This window comes from Microtus oregoni, unplaced genomic scaffold, assembly GCF_018167655.1.
Source record: "Microtus oregoni isolate MIOR12 unplaced genomic scaffold, Mior012 000148F_ref0000004, whole genome shotgun sequence".
In the NCBI taxonomy this organism is placed as follows: Eukaryota; Metazoa; Chordata; class Mammalia; order Rodentia; family Cricetidae; genus Microtus; species Microtus oregoni.
In genome coordinates this window covers 785945-802349 of record NW_024544798.1, presented here as the reverse complement: position 1 = coordinate 802349, position 16405 = coordinate 785945, and the positions used below count along the sequence as shown (strand labels likewise).

The 16405-nt window shown below is 47.7% G+C and overlaps 1 protein-coding gene across 1 annotated transcript in view; it reads left to right on the top strand.

The window, feature by feature from the left end:
- The window catches only part of LOC121444936 (short transient receptor potential channel 7), a 120867-nt gene that overhangs the window by 33337 nt on the left and 71125 nt on the right, over positions 1-16405 (top strand). Inside the window, exon 3 of the mRNA XM_041646881.1 lies at positions 9097-9279. Within this exon, the coding sequence (XP_041502815.1) occupies positions 9097-9279 (183 nt within the window). The remainder of the gene's footprint in view (positions 1-9096; positions 9280-16405) is intronic.

Below are 16405 nucleotides of genomic sequence, written 5' to 3'. Positions count from 1 at the left end.
AGCCTCACAGGGGCAAGACATGACTGCCCAACTCTCCATGATGTATTGGGGTCCCAGCTAGTGCCTGCACCCCAGATGCGTGGTTTAACTCTGATGAGTAAATGAATGAATGAGAAACCCCATATTCTCCTGTGACAAAGCCTGGGTGCATATGGCTTGAGAGTGGTCAATGGACGGAAGCTTTGGAGGGAACCAAGGAGGGGGCACTTCTGGTTTGGCAGCATCTGCAACTATATCATCAGCTTCAGCTACAATGGAACAAAGAGACCCCAAAAATGTGCTTTCTGAAAGCTACCCGCTGCAACTGTGCAACCCCTCAGGGACTGAGCTGGCATGGGCAGGAATGCCACATTCTGCCAGGCTGTTTCTCTGTGTCCCTGAAGAACGAGCTATGAAATCCTGTAAGACACTATCAGAGGATGCTGCAAGTTTTCATTCACCCCGGTCCTGTAGCATTCACTCTGCAGACAGGGATATGGGTGGGCAGGGGACTCGTAACTGAGTAAAGTGAGTAGTGAGACCGAAGACAGTATTGGGAGTGAATACAGTAGGCAGAGAATTGCCACACTCTACCGTTCCCCTGCTTTCAGGGCAGTATGCAGGGTTTGGGGCAACAGATAACCCAGCAATGCCCTTGCTCTGGGTAGATTTGCAAAGCATGTGGTCTCCTCTATAGAAATGGGAGCAAACCTGATATGCTGAGAAACATACAGTCCAGACACAGGGCCAAGCCCAGGTCAGAGTCACCGACATCTAGCACGGCCTGCACAGGGATGGATGCCCTCTCCCAAAGGAGCATTTGTAAGCCTTCCTCTCCAGAATGTTCACCCTTGCTACATCTTGCATCTGCCTCAGCCCAGCTAGCTTCTGCTCACCTGCGGGTCTCAGGTCATACTGCATCCCCCTTGGAAAGCCCTGCTGTCTCTAGGTCAGTGGCCCAGCTCTGTCCCAGGGCACTTCCAGCACCTTGTGGTTTCCATTTGGTTGCTCATAACTTGCATGCAAGGGCTATGTTTTACTTAGATCTGTATTCCCAGAGCCTGGCATACTGTGGCTACTTAAATACACTTGCAGAATTAGTGGGTGTGACACCTGAGTTTCCCAAATAGAACTGGAATTGTTTTCTTAAAATGCAGCTCTGTCCCTAGGCAAGCCTCTGAATCCAACAAAGGACCTGTTAAAAAGAGCAACATGCACACCGATCTGTTACTTCTGGAATCTCACAGATACATCACTGTGCTGATCCCTCACAATGTCAGTGGCTCCAAACCAAGTAAACTAAAGTCCAGGTGGGTTTTTAAAGTGTCCACAGAGGTCCAGTCAGCACTGCCTGGTACACGCATAGTGCCCCATGCCCAGGGTCCTGGCACAGACACAGCATTCCAAGCCCAGGGTCCTGGTACAGGTGTAGAATCCCATGCCCAGGATCCTGGTACAGATACATCACCTCATGCCCAGGGTCCTAGTACAGACGCAGCGCTCCATGCCCAGGGCCCTTGCACAGACACAGCACCCCATGCCCAGGGCCCTTGCACAGACACAGCACCCCATGTCCAGGGTCCTGGTCCAGACTGTGAGTCATCAGAACTCTGTCCCATCCCCAGGCTCCGAGCTTCTGCCCTCTGCTTACACTATGCACCCAAGGACTTTGCAGAGTGAAGTTACAGGAGTGAATCCAATACAGGCTTTTGTCAGCCTCATTCAAGGAGGCACTGGAAGAGCTACCCCGAGACAGATAAGTATCCATGCCAAGGTTCCCTGTAGGTTCCAGATCAGTACAGTGTTGGCCAATTCTTGTCATTTGCTGTATTGATTTACCCAGAATCCCTTGTTCTTTGCAAAAAAAAAAAAATCAGCCTGACTGAAAAACAAAAATACCCGATAAAGTATTGAGGAAGCCCTACCTTGATGAGCTTTTGTAGCAACATTGGGCTTACTGATGTGGCAAAAGTAAATGAAACAATTAATTGTAATTTTCATTGTAATAATGAGCACCAGACTCGGGGGCTCACCTAGTGTTTCACATCCATCAGCTGATTTCAGAACTCAGTCACACGTGTTAAATCTCAGCATAGCCATCCTCTAGCAAACGAGAAGCATGCAGAAGGAAACAGGCTAGGGCAGGTGCAGCATGAAGTCTTGTGTCAGCTCTAGAGTCCCACGTGTATCTGGCATGCCCAGTATCATGCTGCCTGTTTCTCTGACCTCAGACAACAGAATCCTCACACTGTCGTGTAATGGGGCTTCTCCATCAGCACCATGGGAAATGGCATCTCCAGAACTTCATAGAAAATGCATCTGAAGGGCTGGAGAGATGGCTCAGTGGTTAAGAGCATTGCCTGCTCTTCCAAAGGTCCTGAGTTCAATTCCCAGCAACCACATGGTGGCTCACAACCATCTGTAAAGACGTCTGGCGCCCTCATCTGGCCTTCAGGCATACAGACAGAATATTGTATACATAATAAATAAATAAATAAATTTAAAAAAAAAAGAAAATGCATCTGAAGCATCAGAACCCTACCAACACTGCGATTAATTCTCATACCCCTTGTCTTCATCTACAACACTCTCCACTCCATTCCCTGGGTCACACCCTTCAGTACAGCCCGCATCGCTCACTCTGTCCCTGAGAGAAGCGATGCCTCCATCCTCTCTCTGAAGAGAAGCCCCCAAGGACACAGCTGCTGGCAGCCCTCACCTAGGACAGCTTTTGCCCCTGATAGTGTTCACAGCGCTGGGCCTGGGGCTGAAGCTGCTCCTTGCCACACCTCATCCTTACTCTGCTTCTCATCCCAAGAGCCTCCATTTTTGAATGATTCTTCATCATGCCCTCTCACCCGTTACTCATCATCGCCACTGCTGCCAATGTGACAGTGATGCATGGTAGGGGTTGCCCACAGTCGCTTCCCCGTGGCTCAGTTGCAGCTGTTTACAGTCTCAGTGTTTCCGTGTGAACACACTGCACCCTTGCAGCTCTCTGACTGGGTTCCAGGACTCTCTTCCTCCAGTGGTCTTAACCCCACCTCTCCTGGTCACCATGAGTGACCTGTGCTACTCATCTGTCACAATCATAGATGTAAACCCTTCACACGCCATACTTTGCAACCGCCCTTAAATCCCCAACTCCAGCAATACTGGCTTCCTCCAGAGCCCAGGAGTCACTGATACACTCCTCGTCCCACTTTCCTCCCCTCTAGGGTCTCCTTGTCACATATGCCAGCTTCAGTTCCACACATTGTCCTCAAAACCACCCTGTACAGCCCTCAACTCCTCTGGGTTTTCTGTTCGGAAAAACCCAAGTCTCTGCCTCATTTCAGTGTGAGCACCCAAGAAGCACAATGCATCTATGGAAAAAATGATCTCATCTTAAATTGATCACCATAAACCTCAAATGGGCAAATGGGCTCTTTCATGGTGTTTGTTTTGTTTAGTTGTTTGTTTTGATAGATTTGATAGAGCCTTGTTTTTAGCTCTTCTCCAACTCCCTATTCAACCCTAGGCTAGTGTAAAGTCTGCTACCTCCTACCTGCACCCCCAGTGCTCCTGATCCATTCATTCCTGTAGTCTACCCGAAACTGTATCTGAGTTCTCGTCAAATCTACCACCTCCCTTATTAGCTCTTGGTTAGTCGATTTTGTGTATATTTAACTCAAAAAAAGGAAAAAAGGGAAGGAAGAAGAGAGAGAGAGGGAGGGAGGGGGGGGAGGAAGTTACTTTACTGTTGCCCTGACAAAATTTCTTAAGGGAAAGGGTTCACTGGGGCATAGTTCCAGAGGGACAGCCTAAGTGGTGGGGGGAGGATGCAGCAGGGGCAGGGAGGATCCGCTGGCATGAGCAGGAGTCTGTTGTGCATACTGAGTTCATACTCAGGAAGAGAACTATGAACAGGACCTGGGCTGCAGTGCCTCAAGGCCTCAACCCTACTGACCCTCCCATGAGCTCTGCCTCCTAAAGGTGCCACACCCCCACCCACCCCCAGATGGCACTACCAGCTGGAGACCAAGTCTCCAAACAAACAAGCCTCTGGGGGCCACTTCACATCAAACCACAACCAAAGGGATGAAGGCAGAGATGGAGAAAGTGAGGAAAAAGAAAAGACTCTTGAGACTGCTTCTCCCAGCAACTATTTATCCGTTTTTCTTGTCTCCTTCACAACACAACTCTAGAGCGCCATCTGTCCCACTGGCTACAGGGCCTTTCTTTCTCCTCAGTGCTCTGTGCCCATACCCCTCACGGTCCCCCAGAACCGTTTCATCAGGTGACTCATGACCCCCAAATCACTATCTTCAGTAAGGAAACCACAATGCTCTTACTTAGGGAGAGCCGTGAGTGAGTGATGGCAGACGACCGTGCTTAGAGCACTTGTGTTGTAACTGTTGCTGCGGCCATCTCTGGACCCAGCTGCATGTCAGAAACCAAAGCTCCTTCCAGACATACAGAGTACACATCTCTGCTAACAGCCTCCCTTTTCTGATCCAGTAGAGGCTTTCAGTAAATATTCCCTCCACATAACTAGGTCCCCAAAGGGAAGAATGCTGGAGTCGATTTGAAGTCCACAGTCTTTTGAAATTTGATTTCTCAGATTTCCATTGAAGACTGAGTGTTAATCATCCTGAAATGTGTGGGCGTCTCCACAGCATCAACCTGAGAAAGTCACTTCTCTCTGCCCCACTGGTAATGAGCCTCTCCTGCTCTTCCTCCTGATTTTTATCTGTCAATCACTTTGACAAAACTGACAAGTTGGAGTTCTTCAACAAAATCAAGAAAACTAAGAACTTGTTAAAAGTGATGCTGTTAAAACAGCAATCTCAGCACCAAGGTTTACCATAGCAACTGCTTTGCTTCGCGATTTCCATTTGCTATCTGTGTTGGGATCAGAAATTCATCTACAGATTTAACCCAACATCATTACAAAATCCCAACACAGTTTCCCTAAATATATGAATAAGTTTGCTATTAAGTTTATGTAAAAAATGAAAGAATTTTTTAAAAGCCAAAGCAATATTTAAATGCATGACAAAGCTGAGGGATTCAGAGAGCCAAACCTTGGCATGTAATGTAAAGCTACATAAATAAAGACAGAGGATCCAGGAAAGGACAGGCCATATGAAATGGTATGCTTATTCCAGAAGTAAGTTACTAAATCCAACTTGCATTTACCATATGCTCAGCCACCCAGTCCCTAGTATTTACGCTAGTGAGTAAAAACTTGAGCTCGAACAGAAACGTGTACACTGACATTTATAGCAGCTCTGCTCTTCTTTGCCAAAGGCTAGGAACAACCAATGGCTTCAGCAAGGGAGTGGGTAGACAAAGCGTGGCCCCACCACACAGAAAGAAATGAGCTTTTCATGCACATGACTACACGGATGAACTGAAGAGAGATGGTGCGGAGGGAAAGAGTCTGACCTCGAAGGGTTACACACACTATACAGTTCCCATGTATCTGCCGTTCTACAAAAGGCAAAATGCTAGGGCCTCCTTGTCTGGCACAGACACAGCTCATGGTCCAAAGAAGCACAGCTGTGTGCAGCGGTCCAAAGCGTGAGTGATGGGGAGGCTCACCAGCCTCCACCAGTGGGGAGGTTCAGCAGCATCCGCCAGTGGGGCCTCCACCAGTGGTGCCGCTTGCTGGCCTCCGCCAGTGGGGCCTCCACCAGTGAGGTGGCTCGCCAGCATCCGCCAGTTCCCACAAGGTACAAACACCTTCCACATCACCCTTCTAAAGAGCAGACTCAAGCATTTCCTAACAGGAGATGAAGCAAAACAGGCCTAGGCCTACACAGCAGCTCACAAAGAGTATGGCAAGGTCCACATTTGGATAACCCACCTTCTGGTTTTATGGAAGCCAAAGGCTTTGACAAGCTGAAAAGAACTTCATCTGCTATGAGGCACCAAGGAACACTGTCTTCTTTTCTTAACTAGTATAGTGATAAAATACAACAAAGGAGAATGGAGAAATGGTTTGTTATGGCTCACAGGTCATCACAGTGGAGAGGTCAGAGCACTGAGAGCCATGACGCGAAATAAAGGAGATGGTCTAGGACTGGACACTTCTTTGGGACATTCTAAATTAAGATATGATGAAAATAAATCAACACAGAATGCAAAAATAATAGTTATATGGGGAATAAACAACACAGGGTGGGAAAGCGGGCTAGAAACCAGGTGAATACACGCATGGAGGAGGTGGGGGCAGCCACTGTGTCAAAGCCGTCACCCAGTCAGAGAGGGGAAGACTGGGAGCCAGCTACTGACCAGAACAGTCCCAGTGGTGTTCAGGCCGTGAACTCATTATTCACTGGGACAATAAGACATTCCAAAGGACAACTAGAGACAGTGACTTAGACAACTCCGTTCAGAGTTTTGCTGTCAAATAATGCAGGAAATTGGAGCAGTAATGGGAGTCAGGAGAGATTTATTTTTAAGACAAAGAAATAACAGCGTGTGTGTATGCTGAGCCAGTAGGAGGCGGGAAAGCTGGCAGCACTAGGGAGGAAGGAAGACTGTGGAGAATGTCCTGGAGCAGCTATCCAGCCTGAGTGGAGGAGCTGGTCCCTGAGCAGCTACCCAGCCTGAGTGGAGGAGCTGGTCCCTGAGCAGCTATCCAGCCTGAGTGGAGGAGCTGGTCCCTGAGCAGCTATCCAGCCTGAGTGGAGGAGCTGGTCCCTGAGCAGCTACCCAGCCTGAGTGGAGGAGCCGGTTTAGGAAGGAGCAGAGGTGACTGGTTCAAGGAAAGAGAGGAACAGACTTCGTGAGCACGAAGGCACTTGGGGCAGTCTGTGTGGCGGTGAGCACGGAGGGCTTCTCTTCTGACAGCAAACAAGGTCCTCTGTGACCCGCGAGAGAGAAGGCATGACTGTGCAGAGCAGACACATGCAGCTCTCTGAGCTCTCAGGGTCTCGGTTTCTTCGCCTTTCAGCTGGAACTGATGACAGTCCCTCCATCACAGGTTTCTGTGAGGACTGAGATGGTTCCTCTGGGCTGCCTGTTGGCACTGGGGAACCTCTGCATCCCCAAACATGACCTCTGAGTGATGTGGGCCAGGGTAGGCTCTGTGCAGGTTTCACTGGGCATTCGCTCCTCTCCTATGGAACTGAGGGTAGAGGCCCAGCTTCCTTTACCCCAGAGTACGCAGAATCAAGAGTTGCACCTCTCACTGGTAACTCCACTACCTGGTATGCTGCAGATTCTTGATAATGAATAAATGAATGAATGAATGATCAGTGAGCGGGTGAATTTAGGGATAAAGGAAGACAGAATGCAGCTTTAATTGTCACAACACCGCCCAGTCTTAGATGCCCAACACTCTCCACGGACCCTGCATGCCAATCTGCCCAAGCTCGGCAGCAGCCATGACTCCACTGAGTTTCTGAAACTCTTTTTTTTTCTACCAAAATTATGAATAAAAATGGAGCATGGCCACTCTTGTCTGAGAGTATTTTCTTGATCCTTCGCCTTCCCCTAGCAAACAAGCACTGCTGACCTCATAGTCTAATGCAAAGTGACATTCTATGTGACATCCAGGAGGAGCTGAAATTAACTCCGGCAAACGCCCGCACTGCTCCTCTGCCAGCAACTGCCTGTTTGCTGAGGAATCCAGGCTTCGGGAGGGCAAAGCTGTCCTATCTGCCAGCTGCGGGCTGTGAGTCCCTGGGTTGTTGACAGTGATTAGCATAGTGACATTTGACATGTGTGTGATTTCAACTAAGAAATCAAAAAGGAAGCCTCAGGGAGAAAATGTCTAGGGGGAAGGTGGTGTGGAGGTGGCATGGAACATTCTTTTCTCCCAGCATTTTGGAGCACTGTCTGGACTCCGAACTATCTCTTAGGAAGAGAGACAAGTTGGAATGTCACTAAGTAAACCTCCCAAAGGTATTCAGAAAGACTGGCCTGGGGAAGGAGAGACTCAGGAGCAATTCATTAAGGAAGGGGAGATGCTGGTGAAGGGGTCAAGACCTATGAGTGTTTATTCAGTAGGCAGGGAGCATAGGAGCCCAATTTGCTAGATAAGTATGTATATGCGGCAGGGGAGCATCATGTTAGATGTGAATTATAGTTCATATTTTAATGTATAAGCCAGTTTTCCAGAACATGAAAAAAACACACCGTGGGGCTGGAGAAATGGCTTGGTGGTTAAGAGCACTCACTACTCTTCCAAAGGTCCTGAGTTCAATTTCCAGAACCCACATGGCAGCTCACAACTGTCTGGTACCCTCTTTTGGTGTGCATATGTACGTACAGACAAAGCATCCATAGACATGAAATATATAAATAATTTTTTTTAAAAAAAGAAGACAGGTGGTGGTAGCACATGCCTTTAATCCCAGCACTTAGGAGGCAGAGGCAGGTGGATCTCTGTGAGTTTGAGACCGGCCTGGTCTACAAGAGCTAGCTCCAGGATAGGCTCCAAAGCTACAAATAAACCCTGTCTCAGAAAGAGAGAGAGAGAGGGAGAGAGAGGGAGAGAGAGAGAGAGAGAGAGAGAGAGACAGAGACAGAGACACAGAGAGAGAGAGGAAGAGAAGAGGAGAGGAGAGGAGAGGAGAGGAGAGGAGGAAAGAAAAGAAAAGAAAAGAAAAGAAAAGAAAAGAAAAGAAAAGAAAAGAAAAAGCACACCTGTGTATATTGTTTTCCAGTTCAGCCTCCCAGCCATAGCTTTCCAGTAAAGCCTTGTGAGGCAGTCACCAGCACAGACAGAAGTGACATTTCCCTACAGTCTCAGAATTGACTCAGCTTTAGGCACAAGGACCTGCTGCTTTGAAAGAACCTAGCAGGTGGGGGGGGGGGGCAGATGCACAGACAAGACAGATTCCTGGGCCCAATCACTAGGAATTCTGGCTCAGGGAGTAGGGTGGAGTCTGGGAATCTGTGACTTCAGCGTGTACCCAAGGTGACTGACTCAAGTGGCTTGTGGATCACAAACTCAGCAAATGCTAACTTAGAGAAGTCAGGCCCAGTCTAGTGCAGACCTCTGGCTCCAAGGCCCTTCACAGGTTCACTGTTGGCCACCAATGCTGGGCCTCAGTGCTATGCTGCGCCAGTCACCCTGTGCGGTTCAGTGTGACACACCCTGATTTCTCTTTATTCTGTTAGAACGATTACAGGAAGTTATCTATGCAATGCAAGGATTTTGTGGTGGGCGTGCTGGACCTGTGCCGAGACACAGAAGAGGTGGAAGCGATTTTAAATGGGGATGTGAACTTGCAAGTCTGGTCCGACCACCACCGTCCAAGTCTGAGCCGGATCAAACTCGCCATTAAATATGAAGTCAAAAAGGTAAGCTTCCTCACCCTTCCTGGTCTTCCTGCCTGGCTTTGCAGGGCCGCTGGCCTAGCTTCGTGCTCATGCATATCCGTGTCCCCACAATGTGACTGTGATGACACCCCATTCTGCCTGGAAGGGAACTGCCAGTTCCGCAGAGCTGCTCAGATCTCACCACCCCTTCCTACCCGGGCTCCCATCCCCCAACAGAGAGGACTCCCAATCAGTCCAGGGCAGACCTTATGCCTGAAGAACAAAAATCAGTCTCCAAACTGCTGTAGGAGCACTCCCAGGAGAGCTCCCACGGGCCAGCAAGCAAACCCCAGGCCTTGCTGAGAAGCACAGCACTGAGCTGGGTTTCTGCCCCTAGGAAAGTCACGTAGAGAGCTTGGAGAAGAGGGCAGTGAGAACCATGGACCCCAGAGTCTCATAAATGTTCTTAATAGCTCAAGTAGATGCCCAAAGGAAAGTTCATCAAAGCGTCTCAGTACCCCTTATATCCCCAGCCAGAGTTACACTGAAAGACCCTGTCTCACAAAATAAAACTTCTTTAAAGAAAAAAAAAGAAGAAGAAGTAACTAAATGATATTTAAATGGCCCAATTTGGGTCCTGGATATTTCTCCTCTTCCTTGATTATCCAAGTGGGAGCAGACAGGGGGCATAAACCAGCCATCAACAAGGGACCTAGGAGGTTTTCACGATTCATAAGATTTTCTGCTCTTTTACTTTAATAATGATCATAAGTCCTGAAGAAAATGTTATTTCCCCAAGGCTCTGAGCCCAAAAGCAAAGCAAAGTTTTGCCAAGTGCTGGGGGAAGTCAAGCTTCAAGTTCAAATCTATATTCTCAGTTTATGGGATGCATTTTTAACCTAACCCTGGAACTTACCAGGTTTTCCTTTTGCTTTGTTTTTAACCAAAGCACAGAAGTCTCATTCTGGAACTCTGAGACTTCCCACACCCTTGGGTTCAAACAAGCCTGCTGTGGGGGCTGTGTGACATTGGTGAAGATGAGCTTGGGGTCCTCCAAATCTCCAAATACTCCTCTCTTTGCCAGCGAGTAGCTTCCTGCCCTATGAAGGGCAAGATGATTGGGTTTGAAACAGCCAGGAAACAGGAAATACTGGGGGTCTGCAGTTTATAGTCACAGGATTTGACTAAGCAATCACAACCTTGCCTACCTTGTAGACAGACAGACAGTACCCTTTTTCCCTAAAACATAAATTCAGATCCTCTAGCAAAACAGTCCTTGAAGGTAGAATTACCCAATAAACCCAGATATCTGGCCACTTCCTCACAGTCATGTCCCTCTTACTGCCAGCTGAAGGTGCAAATGACGTGATAATGAATGAGATAGAAAACCCAAGCTCTCCATGGTCATGGTCGTTGGGGTCAGGATAAAAAGGATTCAGGAGGGAAATTATTTGCCCTAATGGAATTTTCCAATTAAGGGAATCATAAAGGTCTCTAGAAATATCTGTCACGAATGTCAAGTGTCTGCTGCCTCCGTAGGTGGGAAGATGATAAAGGACCTCTGTGGAATGCTAACCTTGCTGATTTCAGAGACCTCCGCTGGGCAAATTCCCTCAGACCATGCATGCCATCATGCAAAGGCAGACAGCCCTGTAGCTTTTCTTGACATTTGTTCTATTGTGAATCACTAATGAAAATGCCTAGTATTAGAAGGGCTTATGAATCATACAATGGACTTTCAGTTTTAACTTAGGAAATTGAGCATACTTTCATAAATACAGTCCTACCCTGGACATTCGGATTCCAAGTGACAAATGTCAAGGCCAGTGGACAAGTCCATTGATGGCCTTTTGTATCTGACGAATGGATGGATAGATGATAGACAGACAGACAGATAGACATGATAGACAGGTAGACGGACAGACAGGTAGGTAGATGATAGATTAGATAGATAGATAGATAGATAGATAGATAGATAGATAGATAGATAGGTAGACGGACAGACAGGTAGGTAGATGATAGATTAGATAGATAGATAGATAGATAGATAGATAGATAGATAGATAGATAGATAGATAGAGGCTGGGGACACTGTGCCTGACCGTGCATGAGATAGTGCCTCTTGGCAGGACTTAACCCTAGCATCTAGCCCAGTGTCTGTGGCCATTAGATGAAGACGGGGAGCACCTAGTAAAGAGGACAATTCTGAACTGGTGTAGGAGACAGATTTCGAGCCTGACTCATACTCTATAGCATTATGGTCTTGGTTGAGTCATTGAAGCAATTTCATGTTCTAGCTGCAAAAGCAGATGAATGCACTTTTTCTTCATAGAGTTTTTATAAATTTATTCTGGAAATGATGCAATCCCCTATACTTCAAAAGGGAAGCACCACTATTGCTATTCGGCGATGACTACCTTTGGAGACTCTAAGATGTCCTACTGACCTGAGACATTCTCTAACTAGTCCTGTTATCTCCCCCCAAGAATGCTAAAAAATGGTCCCATGGTAAGGACATCATCTAGTATAAAATTCCCCTTGGAGTGGCCAAATGTCTTGCGAGGCTGTGACTATCCTCCATGACTTCTGCTTTAGTCTGGCATCATGGTGCACACCTTTAATCCTAGAACTCAAGAGGCAGAGTCTCTGTGAGTTTGAAGCCAGCCTGGTCTACAGAGTGAGCTCCAGGACTGTCAGGGCTACATAACAAGACCCTGTCTCAAAAACAAAAGAGGGTAACTCAACCTCGGTATTGCAGCACTTAAAGACAGTGTTCGAGATGTGTCTGAGGGTGAGCCCAGTGAGGTCAGTTTGGGTCTAACCATTTACTGATGGAATCACTTGAGCAGACACTTAGACTCTGTGTGCCTACTGCTCGCATCACTAAAGCTAGGGTAATAAGGCCAACTTCACATGCTCTGATGAGACTCAAGTGGAATAAAATATGTGTATCTTAAATATGGCCAGACCTCAGCTCCTGTGGTTCTGAAGAAGGCAGTGTTAGTCTGCTCATTGAAGGGCTCACAGCCAAGGGGGCATATCAAGGGCTCACTTGAGGATGTATCTGCCACCCACCTCCGAGAGCAATTTTACCTTATGAGAAATCAGAGATAAGAGCCTCTATCCCTCATGTTGCCTTGCACCAAAGCTCTACAGTGATGAGGCTGTGCCCTTCAGCTACTTAAAACCACCCCTTAACTCTGGCTTGTAGCTGCTCAAAATGCTTCATCATCTCCTTGGGCCATAGCCAGCTGAGTAGGCCTGCTTGCTGCCTATCTCAGTCTCAAATACCCTTCTCAAAGGCCTTCCTCTTCCACAATCTACTGACTCTAAATAAGCTTAGGGCATTTCCAGGCACACCCTCTGGAAAGGTCCAAGGACCCTAGATCTCAATTCCAGCTCAACCTTGATCCATAAAGCAAACCCAGTAGACAGTATGTGGTGACGCTCGGTGACTGTCACAGAGACCCAGAACCTGTCTTTAGTGAAGTATACAACTTGTCTAATGGAGAATACAGTCTCACTCCTCTTCCTCCTCTTTATTGCTTCATGGCCTGTGGACTTAAAGGGGTGATGTCTGCCTTCCCTGGGGAGCTGTTTATCCAGGGTCGCCACACAAAGGCTGATTCAACTGAGGGAACCAGGTAGCTTCCTAACTGGACAGCAGAATTTGGTAACATCATGAATGTGGTATATGGCTTTACAAGTGTAAAAGATGCAAGAGAGGGTCGTGGAGGCTTGTGCAGTGGTTGCTGGGCCAGGTATTTGCATGCAGCTGTGAAAAGGAAGCCCCATTTGTAATAGAGACCCTGGGATGCTGGAGATGCCAGGATCTTGGGACATCGCCCTAGGCAGCTGTTTTTCTGGCAGGGTCCGTGATGTTTTCAGTTTAGGCTTTTCTCCTCTCAGATGAACTTGGATTTTTCCCAAGATGAAGACTTCAGTCTTACCCTCAGGGCACCTTTCCTATTGTCCCAGTGCACAGCAGGAGGTTTCTCTTAAAGATGCTATCTTCAGTAATTACAGCCGCCCATCTTGTCTGTAACTCTCTCCTTTCCCTTCCAGTTCCCACATTCGTCAAATAGTTTTGCTCCCTTTACTGCACTGTCTCTCACCCACAGATTCAAATAAAAGCCGTGAGAAGTAGCCCTTGCCTAGCCTACAAGCTCATGTCTTGAGATTTCTTCTAGCAATGTCGCCAATAATTCTGAGCTATCAGATCACAGGCAGAATATAGCTAAGTTCTTTACCAGAAAAAGAAAAAAAGAAGAGAAGCACGGACAGTGTGCTTATGACCCTACGAAGACTCAAGAGCTGGGCTCATTCTGTCCTAAACTCCCATGAGGATGGTCCATTAAGCTCTGCATATAGCGTTTTAGGGCTTTTCTAACTCTAAGTTACACACACACACACACACACACACACACACACACACATTAATCTTGAAAAACAGCTCAAAGGTCTACAGAGCACACGATCATCTTTAATACAATAGCAACCCCACTCCATACCAATTTCGTATGTTAGTTACTTTCTCATCTTGAGACAAAGATACCTAACAAAAGCAATTTAAGTTGGGCGGTGGTGGCACACGCTTTTAACCCCAGTACCAGAAGGCAGAGGCAGGTGTATCTCTGTGAGTTCGAGGCCAACCTGGTTTACAGAGGGAGTTCCAGGACAGCCAGAGAAACTCTGTCTCAAAAAGCAAAAACAAAACTTAAAGAAGAAAGAGTTTTTCTCAGTTTGACTGTTCAGATCATGACAAGGCAAAGAAGCAGGGGAGTCACTCTGCATCCGTAGTCAGGAAGCAGGAGAAGCTGGTGCTCAGCTTGTTTTCTTGTGTTTATTCAGTCCACCCCGCCAAGTGGAATGGTTACAGTGCACATTTGGGGGAGCTCCCACCTCAATTAACCCAGCCTAGGAACTCCTGGGCAGATATCCCCAGAGGCTTGTTTTCTAGCTGATTTTATACTCTGTCAGTTTGATAATCATACTAACCATCACACATACCAAGCCAGCAACCTCTACAGCTCTTTCCCTGACGCTGCCCCTCATTTTGAGATTCTTCTATAAGCACAGGGACAGAAACTCATAAAAATGTTTCCACGACTCAACACCATGTTAGTCTTTCCTCAGAGGGCAACACTGAGGGGGAAACAGCTCAGTGGGAGAGTGTCTGGCTGCCGGGAAGACGGAGACTTGGGCCAGATGAACACCTTGCACTCATTTTATAGACTTGTCATAAATGGATCCATTTTTCTACTGGAAAAGCTGCTAGAAGGAAACAGAGCCTGCTGGACAGCAGCACTGCAGGGTAGCTAGGAGCGTGGTGGCACGGTTCTCGCTTACCAGGTATATGGATATAGACGCTAGCCAGGGGCTTCTCCGGAAAATCACATGCTGTTCTAACCTTCCAGAGCCTCGCAGGAAAAAGAGAAAGTGAGGTCCAGCAGCAGCCACAAGCAGCTGGCATTGCCCCCCGTGTGCATCCTCCATGGACAGGACACTGGAGAGAGGGCAAATGACCTCTGTTGAGTCCCATTTCATTTCCTCTGTCTGCACAAAGCACAGGCAAGGCCAGTGAACAAAGGGGACCTGGGGACAGGAGGCCATTCCAGAGGACACTGGAGGGGCCAGGCAGACAGGCACATGCCCAGGCAGACATTCCCCCACTGTGCTTCCCTGCGGCACATTGTTCCAGCAGATGCTCAGCATCGAGATGAGAGCAAGCAGCCTGGCTGGTCAGGCGCTACCCCAAGCTGCGCTACGTGAGGCTGCCCACTGCCAAACCATGTTGGTACCAACGCGTCAATCATCCACCTCTTCAGGGATTCCTTTCCTCACTTCCGTGGCTCCAGCCTGGCCACGTGGCACAAAAATTGCCCAGTGTCCATTAATCACCTGGCTTAGAAGGGCTGTCTTTTACTCCAGGAAGTGTGGTTTTCCCCAGCAGGAAATGTTAATGAAAGAACGAATAATCAGAATGAATATGTATGACTCATGATCCCTTTTCTGCCTGAAACACCTCCTAAGAAAAGCGCTAGGGAAGTACCTGGCAGATGCCTACTTCCCTGTGTCAAAGTCTCAATGCCCTTTATGTGTGTAATTCCATCTTAGGACCTCAGTTTTCGCATCTATATATAAGAACGTTTAACCTAAGGAACAATCTTCAATCCTTATTAGCACACATAATCTAAGAAAATTGTATGAACACAATAGATTATCCAATTGACGATATTTATCATGTTGGCTTTGTATGCAGAACTACCCCTCCAACTAAATGAACTAAATGAGTTCAGTACCACTATTTACAATATTTTGGGCCAGGTCATTATTTTTTTTTCTGTGAGGAATGCCCAGGGCATCACCCCCCTTCAACTGTACCAACCAAAATGCATCTGGCTGCAATCTCCTTCTGAGAACAAGGCGGACAGAAACACCCTCTGTGGGAAATTCTGGACTCATTTCCAGACTCTGGGCTACACAACCCCTTAGTTCTAAGTCTCCAGGATAGGAACCATCGCTATCCAAGGACTTTGTACCTCTCTTCCCTAACAGAGCCACCTGGGAGCTCTGTGACGGAGGCCTGTCCCTAACCAGTCCTGAAAAGTAAGCCTTGAGGGAAGCGCATCAGTTAGTGCTTTTAAAGCTCTCAAGAGGTTCTCAGCTTTGGAGCATGAACTCACAGAAGGTGGGAGTCTCTCTGGAAACAGTGCACATCCTGTCTGTCATGTGCTGTGTTCGGTGGGAAACCAGAGGCCTTGCTGCTCCTCCAATTCTGTAATTAGGACTCGTGATTAAAAACACATCTAGCAGAACCTAGATGACGCTCAAGGCTGTCCCTAGAATATAGACTCAACATTTCCAATGCCTCTGCTATAAACTCTGTCCCTTTGGGCTTGGGAACCTCAGGAAGCATCTTGCTATTCAGGGAAACCCTGGCAATCTCAGGTGAGTCCCAGTGGGTCCTGCAGTCAGAGGGAAGCAATGGGGACTCTGCCTTCGGGTCTCAGATCAGGAAGCACTGGATACTCACAACTGGTCTCAGGCACGCTCTCTCATTAGACTGACTTACTACTACATCCCCACATTCCACCCTGGATGGAGGGACACAGTATGTGGAAATGCCTGTAGGCCCCTCTGCCCTCCTACAGGCAGCTTGTAAAAT